Source organism: Eptesicus fuscus, chromosome 14 (genome assembly GCF_027574615.1).
Source record: "Eptesicus fuscus isolate TK198812 chromosome 14, DD_ASM_mEF_20220401, whole genome shotgun sequence".
Lineage (NCBI taxonomy): Eukaryota > Metazoa > Chordata > Mammalia > Chiroptera > Vespertilionidae > Eptesicus > Eptesicus fuscus.
In genome coordinates, this window is record NC_072486.1 from 3,300,158 (window position 1) to 3,319,616 (window position 19,459).

At 57.7% G+C, this 19,459-nt stretch overlaps 2 protein-coding genes across 4 annotated transcripts in view; one reads left to right on the forward strand and one right to left on the reverse strand.

The window, feature by feature from the left end:
* Positions 1–8,800, reverse strand: part of ZNF277 (zinc finger protein 277) — a 40,681-nt gene extending 31,881 nt beyond the window's left edge. For all 3 annotated transcript variants that reach the window (XM_054726241.1, XM_054726239.1, XM_054726240.1), the window contains exon 1: positions 8,685–8,800. In XM_054726241.1, the coding sequence (XP_054582216.1) occupies positions 8,685–8,775 (91 nt within the window). In that variant the 5' untranslated portion in view covers positions 8,776–8,800. The remainder of the gene's footprint in view (positions 1–8,684) is intronic.
* Positions 8,801–9,034: 234 nt separating this feature from the next.
* The window catches only part of DOCK4 (dedicator of cytokinesis 4), a 209,823-nt gene continuing 199,398 nt past the window's right edge, over positions 9,035–19,459 (forward strand). Inside the window, exon 1 of the mRNA XM_054726251.1 lies at positions 9,035–9,381. Within this exon, the coding sequence (XP_054582226.1) occupies positions 9,345–9,381 (37 nt within the window). The 5' untranslated portion in view covers positions 9,035–9,344. The remainder of the gene's footprint in view (positions 9,382–19,459) is intronic.

The window sequence follows — 19,459 nt, forward strand, 5'->3', positions numbered from 1 at the left end:
CCTGAGACTTTACCCCCAATCATGCCGACTCCTAATCCCTATCCCAATCCCGGGGCTCATTATTCGCTTTTAAAATCATCTGTCCGTCTTATATGTGACCCGATGGCACAAAGGCTTTGAAATCGCTTCAGTGAGGAGCGAGACAAAGACATTCTTGGTGGCAGGCCCTGGACACTGCTGCCTCTCGCCACGGGAGGCCACGGGAGGAAGCGGCAGAGTACTGAGGCGGACACTGCCCTTCCTTCCTACGAGCTGGGAGCTACTGTTCCGTCTGTTTTCTGAAATAACAGACTAGATCCCCCACCCCACGCCACCGCCTGTCTCAGGAACATACATGGCTATTAGGAAGGAACACATAAGGTACAGTGTACACTGATCGAATGACAAATCCTTTGAATTAGAAAAGTTATGTTGTCTTGATCCCAATACACTATGTACAACAGTACCTGACTGATGTTCGCTTGTTTCAGAAATGAAAAATGTCACACTTACTAAAGAAAATTTAAAAAGAGTAAAAACATTCATAGACAATGAAGTAATCTAATATAATAAACCATCAAAATGGAAGAAAGCACCCCCCGCTGGGGTAATGGTGAGACAGGAAGGAACCAAAAAATATTCTGAAAAATTGCAGTTAGGACCAGATGGCATTCATTGGAGACCTCAGAGTAAACCGAGCTACTCGGAAAAGAAAAGAAAATAAGAAAAGAAAGAGCAGCTCATCATTGAAAAGACGCACTACCCTAGAAAGGTAAAGGAAATTGGTGAAGCAGCACTTGCCGTAGATACGTGCACGTCTTCAATAAGAGACAAATCATAGCCACACACCAGCATTGCCCCTTCCTGGGTTATCAGACTAAACCTCACCCCAATTAATACATCAACATTTTAAAATAGTTTATTGCGCGTGCACACGCGCACGCTCGCGCACACACACGGTTTTAAAGACACACGATCACTCCTTCGCAAATGCTGCGGGCTTGTCTGGAGGTTCTGTAGGGGGGTCTGCCGCACCTCCTCCTCCGCCCATTGGTCATGGGCACTGACTTCCCGTCCGGCTACCGTGAGGAGCGCTGCGATGAACACAGGGCTGCATGTACCTTTTTAGTTAGTGTTTCATATTCGTCAGACACACGCCCAGAAGTGGAATCGCGGGGTCAGACGGTAGTTCTGGTCTTAATTTTTTGAGGAACCTCCATGCGTTTCCTACAGTGGCTGCACCAATTTACCATCCCACCAGCAGTATACGGGGCTTCCTTTCTCCACATCCTCTCCAACACTGGTTATTTCCTGCCTTTCGGATAATAATCATTCTAACAGTGAAACCACATTTACTTTGAGAATCCCAAAGAAATGGAGCCCAGCCAGCTGTGAACACGGCTAACTAGAAGTTAATAACAAAGTCCCACGAATCTCCTCTAAGCTGCTGGAATGAGCCTTCACTAAGAAGCTCCGCCTGGGCCCACCATTTCAGCAGTAAACAGCGCTACAGAAACGGACACTTCTGCCGCCGCCGCCGCACACAGGCAATGAAGACCTACTTCCCTGGAGCCAGAGGGAGCCGAGAGGAGAATGGGAATTAAACTTTCACAGCCTTAAATAATGCAGGAAACGGGTAGGGTTCCCCGATTAATAAGGAGCTCCGATCGAGGGCTCTGGAACTGCCGGGAGGAAGCGGTTCCTGGGGCCACTTTCCCTGTCCATCGTTCCATTTCCAAACCGTAGGCAAGCACACCCCGGGAGGGACCCCAGAATAAAGAACAAAGACAAGACGGGGAGAGTACGGCGGCGCGTATTTGGCTGACGTGGTGGGTTCTGTTGACACGGATGTTGGCCACAGAGTTACCTTGGACGTTTGAAAGCGCTCTGGCTGCTGGCTAGACGGGGTCACATAGGCGATGCCACACGCCCGGCAGAGCAAACAGCTGCGCTGGTGGTTCCGGCGTGCGGGCGCTCTGCCGGGGCTGCTCTCCACGCGGGCTTGAAGCATCAGGGCAGCAGGAGGGCTGGAAGCTGAGGCAGCGGCTGGTGACAGCCGGGTGAACGGTGTGGGATGGAGCTGCTGGGACCCTCTCTGTCTTAACCCACACGATGATTTCCCTGAAGCGCTCGCACCCCCGGAAGTGTTAATATGGGGGGATCTGAGGGAAAGGGAGTGCAGTCAGATATTTGGGAAACTGCAATTTAATGTGTCTCTTGGACATTCACAAAAATTGACACACTAAAGTCCTGAGGCAAGGAAGTTATGCAACTCAGTGTTTGCAAATGATCTGATCACGAAAACACCTTTGTGCAAAAGATGTAACACTTTGCTGCCTATAAGTCTCTGAGTCCTGTCCTTGAAAGCACCAAGGCCTACTACATTTCTCCTCGCGCCCCCCCCTCCGCCCCCCGACTTCACAGGAGGCGAACAAAACCAGTGAGAACTCGGGCTCCTATGAACACGTCTCCGGAGCCACAGCAGAGAGACGAGCTGCTCCCCAGGCCGCCGCCTGAGGCTTCCTTCTTCACTCTTCACTCGGCCCAGAGCATGGGGATGCGCATGGTCAGAGGCACGCTGGGTTCCATGGATGAAAGGGAGGCAGCACCGCGCTCTCCTTATACTAGAAAGAAGCGGAACTACTGATGCCTGCGAAGAGCACGTTAGTGGGGAAGTGTTACCGGTGCAGAATCTAATCTGCCTGTCAGTACACGCCAACACGTTTCTTTCACCAGGAAAAAGATCCAGAACAGGCCCTTCCTCTGAGCATCAAATTCCACGTCGTCTGGGGGTCACGAAAAGAACGGTGTTATCGCTTTCTGCTGGAGGGTTGTGTTACAGCGCTGATTACTCAGGGAGAATGGGCAGTCTCTTCCTTCTTTCCTTCACATTTTATTAGCTTTCCATTGAACTTCCTGCTCCAATTCCCCCTTCACTGAGGTTATTCTTGAGCAGAGCATGTCTGACGGCCACATAAGTCTTGCTCTCTCTTGTTGAACTACATGGCATGGATGGATTGATGAGTATATGACCGACATCTAGCACTCCATTGCTTCAGGGTACACAGAACCTCTTACTTAGCTCTGTCTTTGTCACGCTGATGGTCCTGCACACTTCCCACCTGTAACAGAGCTATGTGTGCAGTTCTTCTATCTCCCCTTTAGGCTACGTGATCCCTGATGGCAAGGCCTACCTTGTTTTCAGCTTTGTATTCTTCTGCATCTACAACACAGACGCTGCACAGAGCATCCAGTTAATACAAATTTCTGCAAAACCCTAGCTGGTTTGCCTTAGTGGATAGGATGTCGACCTGTGGACTGAAGGGTCCCAGGTTCGATTCCAGTCAAGGGCACATGCCCGGGTTGCAGGCCCGATCCATGATTCTCTCAGCATTGATGTTTCTCTCCCTTCCTCTCTGAAATCAATAAAAATATATTAAAAAAATTCTGCATGAGCTAAGTCTCAGCTCTATCAATAGCTTTACGGCTTTGCACTGTCTGTTAAAAATCGGACAGGCGAAAGAATAGGGTCAGATGGGATCCATCCTGATGATCTCTATCCATACTCCCTCCCTTGGATTAAGAGACCCTACATGCCGCCCAGTGCTGTGGTTCTCCACCAATTTCCTAACTCTACCTGCCTCGTCAGTATCGCCCACAGGTGCTACGAAGTCTTAAGAGCACACCCGGATACGTTACTGTTTCCTCACAACCTGGGACAGGCATGCTGTGGGCTCCCTGGTGTCAACCCACCTTCACCTTCCTCTGCTGATATTTGGAAAATGCAGCCAAAAGGATGTTAATATAAGTGAGTTCTCTCGCAGACAAACCAGGAAATCGTATCACAAGTGCAGGAACTCCTCTCACATCCGTCAGCCAGAAGCAGGAGTGAGATTTACACCCAATAAAGACTGTCTCTGAGCCACGGCCCAGAAGGTCGGTCGGGCCGCACGGCTTCCTTCACGTGGGCGTGTGCTTCCCAAGCTCCCAGAAGTGGGTCAGGAACTGGCTGCTGCTAATTCCAGGGAGCTCCCAGACGGCCTGCAGGGCTGCCCAGACGGAGGCCACCCTATGTGGGTTACGATTAGGCCACAGTCTCCGCTGTTAACTGCTTTGTTATGGTAATTGCGATGAGCCCATACAAAGTGCTTTCTTTTCTAATTGGCTCTTACTGGTGAATAGCAGCTTGTTACATAACAGAAAATTGTGTTAAATAACCACAATTACAATTCTGAGGGCTTTCTTTAAAAACAAGACAAAACAAAAAACCCCCAACACACCTCAAATCTAAGTGTTCGGGTAAAAACACCAACAAAACTTAGAGCATCTAGCACTGGGAAGGGTCTGGGCTTCAGTTAAGGAAAAACAGGAACCGGGACAGCGTGAGGGAAACCCGGGGACAGAGCGGCTTTTCCTTCCCTTTAAAAACAAACACACGTAGAAGCTGGCCGTGCTGGCCCCAGGCAAGGCCTACAGAGGCCAGGCTCCAATGGACCATCCCCCACAGTGTGCAGGGGGCAGACAGGGTTCTCCCAGCAGCTCTGACCCACCCACCGGCCTGACGTCCGGGGAAGGCCTCGGCACAGAGCAGATGCACAGTCGCCACCGAACCAACCCTAGTGCCACCACAAGTGGCACTGTCCCAGGAGCCGCGACGCGTAGAAGTATTTCAGACTTGGCACCAGCTACGGCTCCAGGAATGAGCGCCCCCCAGCATCACCGTAATGACACCACCTCCTTTCCAATGTCTCCCCTGAAGGGCCCACAGGCGGGCCCTGGTCACTTTCCCAGGAAACTAAAGGACGCCCTGGAGGAGGCCCCTCAGAACCGCACACCAAACCCACCGGACTAGGTTTCTACGACTTTCTCCTCATGACACCCTCCGGCCTGTACCTCGCAAGGCCCCCAACGTGGACGACCCCAGAGCTTCCTGCTGACTCGGCCTGCGGTGCCTGCCTGCCTGTGGGGAGCCGGGCGCTGGGTGTGCGGGGCAGCACAGGGTGGGGGAGGGGGGAGGGGATAGAGACATGTAGAGGCTTTCCCGGCACATAGTTGCAATTCTAGCGCCGGGAGCTCGGCAGACACTCTGGCAACCCCCAGATTCCCCGGATGCCCGCAGCCCACGCAGTTATCCCCACGCATTCCTGAGCCTCCCCTGGCCACCCCACCCTTGCCATTGCTCCCCAAGTGCAGAGCCGAGAGCAGGCGGTCTTGGAGCTCAACCAGGTTATGTTCACAGTGAAGGCAGCTAGCATTTCCCGGGGCCCCGCCTGGTGACACGGACCACGCCGGGCTTTCCGTCAGTCCCTGCAAAGTAGGCAGCACACCTGCGCCTCCACACGTCAGCACGTCCAATACTCTCAGGCGACACAGCTCCTCAGTGTCAGAGCTGACACTGACAGCGTTTCTCCAGGACGAGGTCTGCGTCCTCTGTCCACTGTCCTGTCCCACAAACGCGCCGGAAAGAGCTGCAGTATAGGTTCGGTGAACAGACTTCAAAGCGACCTGACCCGAGCTGCCCCAGGTGACTATGCGCAGCTCTAAGCACCGGCGGATACAAGTAACACACAGCAAGTGCACCGTCTACGGGTGGCCTGAGGATGCCAGTGTGGTCAGGGAGGTCTGGGCCGGCAGGCAGGGCGGCTGGAGGTGGGACTGGGACAGAAAGTCAGACCCCAAATGCCACACCAGAGCTGGCCCTCCTTCTACGGCAGGAGAGCCGCCCTGAAGACGTGCAGTGGAGCCACGGAAACATGTTCACTTCAGAGCGTGGATTACAGGAGGGGGCTCAGCCAGGGAGAGCAAGAGAGGGCTTTGCAAGGGTGCAGGCAAGGCCAGTTCCGGCCAGACATTTCTTAAACAGTCACGAAGAGGCTTTGGTCCGGGGAGCACAGTGTGGGGTGGGGGACACAGCAATTCGGCCGTGATGGTGAAGGTTACAGAGAGAACAGTGGCTGAAGGGAGGACAGAAAGAACAGATTCAAAAGGTGCTTTCAGGCAGAGAACCAAGACCAGGGAACGGATCAGACCGGGCCTGAGGGCGGGACAGGGATCAAGGAGCTTCCAGGGTTTCCGGCGAAGGCCTCTGCTCTTTATTGAACAGAAACACAGACCGAGGAGCAGCCGCCACCTGCGACCCCAGTCCTTCCAGACGCCGCGGGTGGCTAGCGAGGTCCTGGAGGAGAGGCGCTGGCAGTCCAGCGGCATCACCGGGGCATCGCCTGCTGGGCGAGCATCCGCAGGGGAAGGTCGCTGTCAGAACACTGCACCAGGGAGAGCAGCCTCCCAGCCAAAGTGTCCGGAACCAGCTGTCAATTAGGAAGCTATAGTCGCCCTACCTTATTAATTAGATGCGCATTCTAATTAAAAACAGCTAAAGAAAAAATATCAATAACACATCCCACGTGTGAGAAATGGTGAGCCTATTTACTACCTTTCTTTTTTTTCCTAAATATGTTTTTATTGATCTTTTAGAGAGAGAGGAACTGAGAGGGATAGAGATAGAAACATGGATGGGAGAGAAATATCATCAATTGACTGCCTCCTGCACACCCCTCCTGGGAATCAAGCCCGCCACCCCAGCATGTGTCCTGACCGGGAATCGAACCAGTGACCTCTTGGTTCATGGGTCGATGCTCAACCACTGAGCCACCCTGGCCGGGTATTTACCACCTTTCTTAATTTGGGGGACAATATGAAATCTTGGCTGCTGTTCCAATGGATGGGGAGCAGTGTCATGCAAGATCGGAGACTTTCCTGCAGAGGGAGGAGCCTCGGGAAGTGGGGCAACATGTGACATCTTCGACATGTGTAACCTTTGCCACGCACCAACAGGGACTCACAGTGGTAGAGCCCTTGCTGAGCTGCAAGGGTTTCTATAAAAAGACTCCCCGGGCCCCTCCGTCCCAGGGTATTAAACAGGAAGATTGCCATTTTAATTAAAGCTAGAGGAAAACCTCTTTAAGGAGGCCATTTTCAAAAAAGTAATGATTTTATGGGGGAAAGATGTACTTGAAAACCTAAGTGGTTGCTTAACAAAAAAAATATGAATATACCTCCAAAAATCATTATTTCCACCTCAAATTTGTATCACTTTGCATGCTTTGAAGAGAATTGGATAAAGTCTCAGAATGATACATAGGTTATAAACTTTTCCTTATAAGAACAACATAAAAATCAACCAGTAAGCTCTCCCACCGACTGCTACAAACTAGTGTGAACTCGGAGCAGTTCTGAAGCCAGGGCGAGGAATTTTTTTTTTTTTTTTTTTTATGTTACAGATGCTGCAAATTCTTTGCTGCTCAATACTTTTGTTGCAAACAAATTAGAGCCTAAAATTAAGATTTCTATCAGTTTCTCAGTTCTATCTACTAGTCATTTAAACATTGGTCATGGGTTGATGAGGATACGGGGGAAATCTCATGTATTCCTGGTGGGAAGACACACTGATACCTTTCAAGAGAAAGATCTGACATCTACCAAAATTTTTAACATGCATAACCTCTGACCCCGTAATTTGTTAAGAAATAGTCCCCTAGTGGGCAAGCATACGTATATAAAGCTACATCATTCCCTAAACACTAAAGCCCCACTATATATATGCACATGAGAACGGGGCGGGCTCAGGTATGGCACAGCCACTCTTCTATGGAGCACAGTGGGCGCAGCCCTTTAAAAGAGGCACAGAAATAATTGTAGGGCCAGGTAGTTCCATCGATGGGAAGTAACTGCACTTTATCCCTGCACTGCTCAGGAAAAAATTTACGATTAAATGTCAGTTAAATCGGGAAAACAGTAACAAAGAAAGAACAACAACAACAACAAAAACCCTCAATAGGAGTTGAGAACCAAATTTAAACCCAAAGCAATTTCATTATAAAAAGACTACTTGGCGTGCTAAATTACCTATCAGGGCCAAGAAGATAATGGATAAAGATCTCCCGAACACCTGGGGAGGGGGCCCAGCCGGGCGGTGGGGGAGGGCAGGGGATGGACCAAAGGTGAAAGGACGCGGCTGGGAACCCTAAAGACAACCCCCTGCAGCTTTCAGAGTGTGGCATTGATCTCTCCGGCGGGTCAGACAACCTGAGAGTCAGGCCGAGCCACAGCAGCTGGCCTCTTCAGAACCACCTTCCTTTCTTCCTGCCCTAAGGACCCCGCTGGCTCCTCCTCGAATCCTAACCACAGGGGCCCCCGTCCACGAGCGACCCGGGAGGCGGGAGGCACACCCGGACCCTGCCGAGGCCGCTCCCGCCAGCACCTGGGCACGTCTGTGGACTGGACAGCAGTGACCAGCCTGCAACTGGAAACCAGCCGGAACCGCAAACCTACCTCCCGAGGCCACAGCGAGCAAACCGAGGCGGGGCCCGGAACCGGCGAAGAGAAGGAGCGGCCAATCCCAGAGGGATGACGGCCCGCGAGCGAACCCGAGTGGACCGGCACCCGCTCGGCAGAACGCCGAGCCGGGAGCTCCACACGCCCCCGGCTGCCGGGGAGGCCGTGCCACCCCGCTTCTCCATTCCCTCCCTACACAGCCCGCACCGCCGGCCGCCCGGCATCCACGCGCACCGCGGGGCCCCGCCCTCGGCCCCCTCCAGCCCATGTGGCTTCAGAGCGGGCCGGCTCCCGGGTCCGTCCGTCCGCCAGCGGCATCCCGGTCCACGGGAAAGGCGCAGACCCCCCGCGCCTCGGGGCACCGGACTCACCCTCGTTACTGACAGCCCCGGCTCCGCCGCGACCGCCGTCACCGTCTTCCCCGCCTCCGAGTGCAGCCCCCAGGGCCCTGGGAGCCGCCATTACGCCGCCGACAGGGAAAGGGCGGGCCGCGGGGCGGGGCGGGACGGACGGGAACCAATGCGAGAGCGACTGGGAACGCACGCCCCATCAACGTGACGTTTCCTCCACGCCCACGTCGTGCCGTCACTCTCTGGACCAATAGAACGTGGCGAGAGGAACCTAATCCCCGCCCCTAGTAGGTCAGACCACGCCCCCTTCCGGAATGGAGCAGCCCAGAACTACAATTCCCAGTGTGCCTCGGGGCGCAGGGCAGGGAGTGCGGGAGCAGGCGCCGGCGGGCGGGGGTGCGCCCGAGAGTGCCCCGGCGTGTTCGCTTAGTTCAGTGAATCAGAACAATGACTGCGCCGCCGGGTCGCCGCGAGCGCGTCCGACTGTGAGCGGCCGCCGCCGGCATAGCGGCAGGCGGCGCAGCCCGGGCCGCGCGGTGTCAACGCCGGGCTCGGGAGCCTGCAGCGCGCCCCGGCGCCCGCAGCGTACTCCTCGGCGGCTGTGCATTGTGAGCCGGAGCCGGAGCCGGAGCGGGGCCGCGGGGAGGACGCAGCCCGAGCGCCCCGGAGCCCTGTCCAGCCATGTGGATACCTACGGAGCACGAGAAATACGGCGTGGGTGAGTCTCCGCGGGGCCGGCTTGCATTCCCGCGGGCCGAGCGGGTGCGCATTCCGCGTCCTTGCCCCCCGCGCCCCTCGCGCGCTGCCGGCTGCAAGTGCCTCTCCCCGGCTTGCACCGCGCTGCGGGCTCGTGCTTTGGGGAGCCGGCCTCGGGGCGTGGAGTGCGCGCCGGGGTCTCGCCCCCCACCGCCCTAGGGGGCTCGGACTCCCGGCAGGGACGGGGGCGGCGCGCGGCCGGCCGCCCGCTGCGGGCTCCGCCTGCGGAGTTTGAGAGGCGACGCGGCGTGAGTGTCAAGTTGGAGGGGAAGGGTGGACGGCGTTCCGCTTCTTCCTTCCCCTTCGTCCCCGCCGCGGCTGTGGGCCGGGACCATTTCCCAGATTGGAGAGAGAGACGGGAGCCGCGGCGCCCGCCGAGGGGACACCCCCTCACCGAAGGGAGGCGCGAACCTCCGCTCTGGCTGCGGTCCACGTCCCGGGAGCGCGGAAGGTGGCCCCGCGCTCCGGAGCCCGGTGACAGCCCGAGCCGGGCCGGAGCCTTCTCCTCCCCCTCCGCCCTCCCTTCCTTCCCGGGGTCCCGGGGACTGCGCCCTGGGGGCGGGGGCGCTGGGACTGTCCACATCTGCGCGGCCCGCCCTCTGCGCTCCGGAGGGGAACGGGTGTTTGGGGGATGTTTTTACTCCTGGGCACCCTCCGGCGGGGCGACCGCGGCGGGGGCGGCGATGGAGGGCGGGCGGGCGGCTGCGGAGCGATGCTGGGGTCCCGGCTCGGGAAGCCTGGCTCTCGGGAGCCCGGGTCCCGCTTGCAGGACGGGCCGACCCAGACGCCGGCGCTCGCTGGGCCGGGAGCCGGGGAGCGCGCGCGGTTGTTGTGTGCGAAGGTGAACAACAAAGGACATCAGTGCTGACGGATGGACGCGGCGCTCCCGGCCTCCCCTCCGCCCCTGGCGGCCCGGCTCAGTTCCCGTTTTTGTGGCTCGGTCTCCTCGGCGGGGTCGCCCCTCGGCAGGGACTCCCTGGAAGATGGTCACGATTCGCGAGCCGGGCTCTCGGCGGAGCCTGCAGCAGCGCGGGGCGAGGAGGCCGGCTCGGACGGGCTCCCGGGAGAAAGCGCGATGGGTTTGATGGATGTCACCCACAATGTTGGTCGCTCCTAATGCCCCCTCCTGCCGAGGGCCCGGCACACTTTTCCTTCTAAACTGGGGACAGATCTGGTGATGTGGGAGATGTGGCGGTATGTGCACGGGTCCGAAATCCATTTGCCTGTCATTTAAGCAAATCTGGGGAGCCTTTCCAGGGAGTCGCGTTTTTCTCCAACTTGCCTCGGAATGGGGGGTGTTGGAGTCCCCGGAGAGGGCCGTCCGAGGGAGCACAGTCATTGCCAGAGCTCCCATCTGGACTGGGGCGGTCGGCAAGACAATGGTGTGTCTGGACCCCCCCTGGGAAGGGGTGCCCGCTTCCCCTCTCTTCCCAGTGGCAGGAGGAGGTGCTGGCGGGTATGTCCTCTCCCCCCCTTTTTGGGGGTGGATTAACCCTTGCCAGGAGAAGACAATGCCTTCGCTGAGCTGGGGAGGAACCCGGCGCCCCCCTGTCACTGGCTTTGACATCCCCGCCCAGCAGCCTGGAGCCCGTCCCAGATGCCGCTTCCTTCCAAGAGTTAAATTAGACTCCGGGGTCCATGCTCCTCCTCTCCGTACGCGCCAGGTCCCAGCTGGGGCGCTGGTGTTGATTAGCTCTGCCCTGGCCTTGCTCTGCCAGCTGTGGGCAGAGGCTGGACACGCACCCTGGGACGTCCTGGACCGCAAACCGGATGTTATCAGTCAGGCGTCTGGGCTGCAGCGGGCGCCTGGCTCCCCGGTGGCTGTGATTTGGTCCTGGAGCCGGAGGCGGGGGCTGCGGGAGGCGAGAGGGGAGAGCAGAGCGTCATGCTTTCATCATTAATGTTTGTGCATTTGGCCTATGGAATGTTTAGCTGCTCTTTGGAAACCATCTGTTAGGAGTGTGTGTTGCGTGTGGTGTGTGGGGTGAGAATTTCGCTAGGATGTTCTGCGTGGACTATGCCTCACCGTTCAGTCCTATTTGCAGCTGCCTACACTGCAGGTTGTTCAGTGTTGTTGTTGTTTTTTTTTTTTAAACCTCGGTTGGTGCCTATGCTTTTCTCATCTAGTTTTTATAAACATTAAAGAAAAAAATATTTCCTGGGCACCGATCTTTGGCTGATATCAGGTGTAGTCATAACTCAGTTTCCTCATTCTTTGAAATAAACCAGTCTTTGTAACCTGGAATACCTGACCTTTCAATGCACGTTGTATATTTCTACAATGATACTTATTTACCATCAATTATGCATGAGATCATTATGCGATAATTATATGTCTTTATAGATTTATGTTTCAATTTAAAGCAACATACTATCAACGTGGATAAAATTACTTACATCCTATCAGGGATTAAAATTCTTTTTTTATTTTATTTAAAATCCTCACCCAAGAATATGTTTTTATTGACTTCAGAGGAGGAAGAGAGAGGGAGCGAGAAACATTGATGTGAGAGATCGTCTGGTTGCATTTCGTACACTCCCAACCGGGGATTGAACCTGCAACCTGGGCGTGTGCCCTGACAGGGAATTGGACCCGCCACTCTTCCGTGCATGGGAGGATACATCAACCACTGAGCCACCCTGGCCAGGGTGAAACCCCTTGTCAAACCTGATGTGTGGGCTCTGTCTTCTCATTTAACTGATGAATGGTCTTCACACAATGTACATTTAGGTATAGACTAAGTGTTCCCATGCCAGGGAATCAGAAAGGTACAGGATGAAGCTGCAGTCCTGAGGGGTAGGGAACCTTATCTCTTTAAAAACATGGTAGCAGACACAATGATAGGTGTGCTGCGCTCAGCACGGCCAGGGGTGAGCCTGAGGGGGCGGTGAAGGATTCAAGAAGACAGGCAAGAGAATAAAGCTGGGGCTAGGTGGGACGCTGCTCTTGGATGGAGACACAGCGCCACAGCCTGCAAGCCGAGTCTTTATTTTATAGTCAGATTCCAGGAGGCAAAGCAAGGGCGTGGTCAAGGTGTTTACAATGTTCTCTCGGGTTTCGAATCTACTCAATTACACGCACCCGAACTCTATCAAGCTTTGTTTTGGCAGCGCTTGCTGCACCTCCCACAGCCTACCTCACTCAGCCACGTGGGACCACAGGTTCAGACCATAAGGTCAAGCTTACAACTATAGCCTTTGGCTATAATTGTGCTGGGAGGGCTTTGCCCTCCAAGCTGGGACTTGCACGTGGCTTTGCCACGAGAGGACCGTGCCTTCTCATTAGTCCCAGGCTTGAACCTGTCCAAACGCTGTAGGTGCTCTCCACAGATAGGCATGTTTTATCTGGGGAGATCCTGGTTGGTTGTGGCCCTCGTCTAGACAATACTGTCCGCTGTGTGACCTTAGGTAAGTCACTTACCCTTTCTGGGTCCTAGGCTCTGGGTCCAGTGATATCCAGGGTCCTTCCCAGCCCTGATTCGGTAGCACTCTTCCAAACAAACGTGTTTCCCCCAGGAAAACACCCCGTTGTGTAGGTTGTCATGAGAAAGACACTCGGCTGGGACACACCCCACCTGCTTTTAACCAGGATCAGAGATAAGCAAAAGCTACCTGGCCAGATGCCAAACCCAGGTGACGGCTGCCAGTTCCTTCAGTCTGACTCTCTCCCGTCGGAACCCCATGTGCAGTGACTAAAGCGCGTTCGCTCGCCCGCCCGCCCGCCCCCTCACAGATTTCTGCAGGATCACTGTCTGCCTCCTGCATGCCCGCATCTGTCACCCCCTCTCCCGCCCGAAGCGGGGCGGGCATTCGTCCCAGAGAAAGGGAAGGCCGCAGCAGACGCCTCCGTTTCTGCGCTCGCCCACCCAGCGGGCGTTGGTGGGCTTTGTCAGGTGAGCTCGGCGTCTGCGGAGCGTGGCCAGGTGTTGTCCGCCTGCTGCCTGGGAGACCTGAGCCGGGAGAGGGCAGGGCGGGCCGGGCCGATCCGTGCCAGACGCCGGGAGCCTTCCCCCGAACACGACTCACACGAGCTGACCGGAAGGGGACACGTGTCATCTTTTTTTTTTTTTAAATATATTTTATTGATTTTTTTTTTTACAGAGTGGAAGGGAAAGGGATAGAGAGCTAGAAACATCGATGAGAGAGAAACATCGACCATCTGCCTCCTGCACACCCCCTACTGGGGATGTGCCCACAACCAAGGTACATGCCCTTGACCGGAATCGAACCTGGGACCCTTCAGTCTGCAGGCCGACGCTCCATCCACTGAGTCGCACCGGTCAGGGCAGACACGTGTCACCTTAAAACGAGCATTTCCGTCCTGGTACCGCGGAGCCCTCCGCAGTGTCCCCGTGCTCCCAGGGGAACCCCTCTGCGTCCAGAGCCCCTCCTGGTCCGGGACGGGGTGTTCCTGCGAGATCTGTAGACTGTCTGCCCTTCGAGGGGCACGGTCGTGGCGGCGTGTGTGGGCGGGGACGCGGGCGTGTATCCTTTTCCTAGCCGCGTGCCATCTGTGTCGGAGAACACGTGTCACTCAGCAGTGATGTGCTGCTGGGAGTGTGGGCACAGCTTAGGGGAGAGGAGGAGGGTGTATGTTTCTGAGTAAAGTGCCATCGGAGGGCTGTGTGGACCGGGTGGCCCCTGACAGGCGTGGCCAGGCCTCGCCGCCTCTCCAGTCCAGTCTCGGTCCCCCCGCCGCCCTCCCCCCCAGGCTGTATCGCAGGCACCACAAAGGGGTTGCAAACACCTCAGGAAGCCTGAGCGTTCCCTGTGTCGCGCTCCCTCCAGGAGGCCACAGTGCAGACTGTCGCTTTGGGCTGTGAGCATCGGCGGCAGGGAAACCTTCGACCCCAAGGCAGTGGTCGGCAAACTCCTTAGTCAACAGAGCCAAATATCAACAGTACAACGATTGAAATTTCTTTTGAGAGCCAAATTTTTTAAACTTAAACTCTTCTAATGCCACTTCTTCAAAATAGACTCGCCCAGGCCGTGGTATTTTGTGGAAGAGCCACACTCAAGGGGCCAAAGAGCCGCATGTGGCTCGCGAGCCGCACTTTGCCGACCACGGGCCTAAGGAAGCGCAGCGCAGAGGCTGTTCTGTGAGGTGCGCATACAGGGTTCCGCGGCTGAGAACACGCCGTGGCCCTTCACCCGAGTCTGCCCGCGGCGGTAGAGCGATCACGTCTGTTTACAAGACGAGGAACAGCGTCGCCGGGCCCAGCGGCTCCTCTGGTCATGGCTTTGGATCGTGTTTGGCCGTCATTCGTAATAGGAAATACATTTAATTTCCTGACCTGATCTGTACACCGACATCTCCAGCCCTCCCGGCCCCCCCAAGGGAAACGGAATCTGTTCTCACTCCGTGTGATGCTCTGTTTGTTTTTCATGAAAAAGATGCTCACCATGAACCCTCCTGAGGGGTTCCCTCCTCGGTCCTGACCCTCAGTTGGCATAGCTGTGCTCCGGGTCCCACGTTTGTGGTGCAGGAGCGACCGGAACTCAGACCCTCTGGGTTTCTAGTCCGATCCAATCACAGCAACCGTTTTTCCCCAACAGTCAGGTGGCTGCGTGTGCTGTGAGTTAGAATTTAATAAACATCCTTTTCCCGCTTCCGGTGGGCCACAGCCCACCCCTTGACCAACTGTTTCTAGTGAAAGACGCAGCAGGTGTGCAAGGCCGTCACATACGCTGTCGCCGTCCCCTGAAGGGCATGTGGGCTTCCTCCTGGGATTTAAAAAAAATATATATTGTTATTGATCGCCGAGAGGGAGAGGGAGAGAGAGAGAAACATCAATGATGAGAGAGAATCACTGATTGGCTGTCTCCCTCACGCCCCCTACTGGGGATGGAGCCAGCAACCCGGGCATGTGCCCTGACTGGGAATCGAACCTCCACCTCCTGGTTCCCAGGTGGACACTCAATGACTGAGCCACGCCGGCCGGGCCTCCCAGCATCTTGTGACAGACAAGGAGGGCGAGGCAGGCATGGAGGCTGTCTGTGGTTTCCGGCTTGGACAACAGTGTACCTACGGGGGCTGCTTTCCAGAAGAGGCCCTTTGTAGACGGGGCCGGTTTGTGGTGTGAGGTAAGGGTTCTGTGTGGTCACCTGGAGCTGGCCCTGCCAGTCACACCCCCAGGTGGCTGTCCCCAGGGGGACTCAGCCCCGGGCAAGGCTCTGGATGGAAGAGCATCATTCGGTTTGTGTGCGATGACCGAAGTGATCAACCCAGATAAGCCTTTATTCATTGTATTGATGTCGATGATGTGGCCTGCGCGTCCATCCCAAGCTTTAAAGTGACAGGCCCTGAATGCCCAGAGAGCAGTCATTGAAGCACTCCCGTAGGAGGGGTGGCGGGGGCTCTGCGGCGAGAAAGATGAGCTCCCGTGGAGAGTGGGCGGGAACCACGCGGGGTGGTCTTCCCTGGCTTCCCGTGGAGGCAGCGCCTGGCGGAGGCATGCGTCGTGTCTGTTTCCGTGCCGGCTCTCTCCCAGGCAGATCGCTGAGGCCAGGGAGTGCACGCGGGTGAGGGTTCCCGAGCAGGGTGTTGGGAAATGCACAGGGAATGTCTCAATACGCAGGATTTATTCATTCATTCATTTATTCATTCATTCATTCATTCATTCATTCATTCCTTGAGCAGCTTATACCAGTAGACATGTCCACGCAAGCGGGGGAATGTTTAGATACCCAACGCAGTGTATTAGTACATACAGACATTGTGTGTGTGTGTGTGTGTGTGTGTGTGGTGTAAATACATGCAATAACTCGTAGGAGCCACGGGGCCAGTTTTAGAATTCTTAAAGCTATAGCCTGCTCGCCTGAAAACATGTGACTTGGGATAGGGGGCTTCCCCTTAAGCTGGCCTGAGGAATAGAGAGCCTCCTGACCTTCTGCTGAAGCATCAGTGCAGGCGCACACAGAGGCAGACGCCAATCCTGTCAGAAATTAAGGTGGGCCTGGCCGCCGTGGCTCAGGGGTTGAGGGTGTTCCCGGTCAGGGCACATGCCCCGGTTGCTGGCCTGATCCCCAGTAGCGGGCGTGCAGGAGGCAGCTGATCAATGATTCTCGTCATTGATGTTTCTCTCTCTCTCCCTCTCCCTTCCTCTCTGAAATCAATAAAAGTATATTGTGGCCCAGAAGGCATTTCCGAGCCTCCCCCGCACCCCCCCTCCCCGGCCCCAGAGGCCAGGCCAGGCCATTCCCCTGTGGGCGTGTCCGTCCCTGCCTGCGGCATCCGGGGTCCCTCCCTGTGGCATCGGGGGTCCCTCCCGTGCCACACCGGCTCTGCGTTTCCGTTGAGGACAACTGGGACAGGAAGCTGGGCGGGCGGGTGGAGGGGAGTCCAGGAGGATGTCACTTGGTCTTTGAGACGGGTCCTGTGGTCTCAGCAAGCAAAGCGAGGTTGTGGCTGCCCCGCCGTGCGGCAGTGACGGAGCGCCCTGGCCGTGGCCGCGGCCGCGTTGCGAGCCGTTTCTGGGTGACAGGGAGGAAGTGGTGGGGCAGGAGGTGATCTCATCTCCAGGGCCGGGAACCAGGGCGCAGAACTGGGAACTGGGCTGGCGGCCCTGCCCATCCCCCAACCTGGGAAGCGAGACCGGTAGGTGGGATGAGCCACGCCCTTCCCTTCTCCTGTCCAGCACCAGCTGGCAGGGCGGTGGCCCTGGGGCTGAAGCAGCCGGCGCCCAGGGCGGCCCGCAGGAGGAGGCGCCCGAGTCCGGGAGGCACCTGAGCTCGCCCTGATCCACTCACTTTCTCCTTCTGCAGGGCCGCCCTGGCCATGCGGCTCAGTGGATAGAGCGCTGGCCTGCGGACTGAAGGGTCCCGGGTTTGATTCTGGTCAAGGGCAGGTGCCTCGGTTGCAGACTCCCAGCCCTGGTCGGGGGCAGGCGGGAGACACCCAGTCGGTGTTTCTCTCTGTCTCTCCTGTCCCTTCCACTCTCTCTAAAAAATCAGTGGGAAAATGTCCTTGGGCGGGGCTTAGGAAGCAGCGTGGCTGTTAGTCTGCAGGGGGGTGGGGCGGGGAGTTATGACCTTGACATGGAGGCTTCGGGACACCCCAGTATCACAAGTGATTGCTCTCCACCCCCACTTCGGTCCCGGGGAGCGTGTCAGAGAGAGTTCAGATGTGAACTTTGCAGATCTTCCTTGAATCTGACAGCCACTCCGTCCCCGTGCTGCGAACCGGTTTTTTAAACCAAGCCGTTGCCGTTTCGTTATAGGACGGTTCTCCCTGGGCCTCCTCTAGACACGCCGCCCCGAAACCTTTGGGCAGAAACGTGGAGGTCTGCTTCTGTGTCTCCCTCCCACGTGGGTGACGCGCGGGGGGCGTGTTTGGGAACACGGGCACAGGCGTGGGAGGCAGCTGGCCGGCCTGAGCTGGGTCCCGGGGGAAGCGTGGCTGGCCGCCCGGGCGCGGAGGGAGCCTGTGGCCCGTCCCCTGAGGGGTCCATGTTGCCGGGAGCGTCTGGAGGGTCCGATGAGCAACGGGAATGACTGCATTTTTGCGGAGCTGCTCACGGTGCCTTAAGCCAGCGGGTCTCCGCCCGCGCCGCAGGGGTCTGTAAGGCGAGGCACCTGCCTCGAGGCCGGCTCGGCCCTCCCCCGACGGTCAGCTGAGAAGATGCTCCAGCTGCACCGGGCTCGGCCCTCCCCCGACGGTCAGCTGAGAAGATGCTCCAGCTGCACCGGGCTCGGCCCTCCCCCGACGGTCAGCTGAGAAGATGCTCCAGCTGCACCGGGCTCGGCCCTCTCCCCGACGGTCAGCTGAGAAGATGCTCCAGCCGGCACGGCACGGCCCTCCCCCGACGGTCAGCTGAGAAGATGCTCCAGCCGGCACCGGGCCCGGCCCTCTCCCCGGACGGTCAGCTGAGAAGATGCTCCAGCCGGCACCGGGCCCGGCCCTCCCCCCGGACGGTCAGCTGAGAAGATGCTCCAGCGGCACCGGGCCCGGCCCTCCCCCGACGGTCAGCTGAGAAGATGCTCCAGCGGCACCGGGCCCGGCCCTCCCCCCACGGTCAGCTGAGAAGATGCTCCAGCCGGCACGGCACAGCCCTCCCCCGACGGTCAGCTGAGAAGATGCTCCAGCCGGCACCGGGCCCGGCCCTCTCCCCGACGGTCAGCTGAGAAGATGCTCCAGCCGGCACCGGGCCCGGCCCTCCCCCGACGGTCAGCTGAGAAGATGCTCCAGCTGCACCGGGCCGGCCCTCCCCCGACGGTCAGCTGAGAAGATGCTCCAGCGGCACCGGGCCCGGCCCTCCCCCGACGGTCAGCTGAGAAGATGCTCCAGCGGCACCGGGCCCGGCCCTCCCCCCACGGTCAGCTGAGAAGATGCTCCAGCGGCACCGGGCTCGGCCCTCCCCCGACGGTCAGCTGAGAAGATGCTCCAGCCGCACCGGGCCCGGCCCTCCCCCGACGGTCAGCTGAGAAGATGCTCCAGCTGCACCGGGCCCGGCCCTCTCCCCGGACGGTCAGCTGAGAGGATGCTCCAGCGGCACCGGGCACAGCCCTCCCCCCCGACGGTCAGCTGAGAAGATGCTCCATCCGGCACCGGGCCCGGCCCTCCCCCGACGGTCAGCTGAGAAGATGCTCCAGCGGCACCGGGCCCGGCCCTCTCCCCGGACGGTCAGCTGAGAGGATGCTCCAGCCGGCACGGCACCGCCGCCGTGTGAGTGAACCCAAGTCATGCCTGGATGTTGGGTCGGATCGGCCATGAAGAAGGAACTTCGGTGTGCCGCAGGATTTAGGCATCCGCTTCTGTGCCACGAGATGAGAAACGTGGGCGCCGTCAGAGCAGCCACCGCGGGCCCGCCTGCTCCCCGCCTCCTGCCGCCGACACTCAGCACCTGCCTGGCGGGGGTGGGGGGTGGGGAGGGGGGCGGCGTGGCGGCGAGGTCGTGCTTACAGCTGTGGGTGCACTTTGTTGGATGGCAACTTGGTCGGAGGCCTCACGGGTGAACTTTGGCTTGGATGGTGGAGGCCACGCCCCGAAGGTAAAAAGTAGTATTTAGGGGAATCCCCCTCCCCGCCCCCCCATGTTCCAT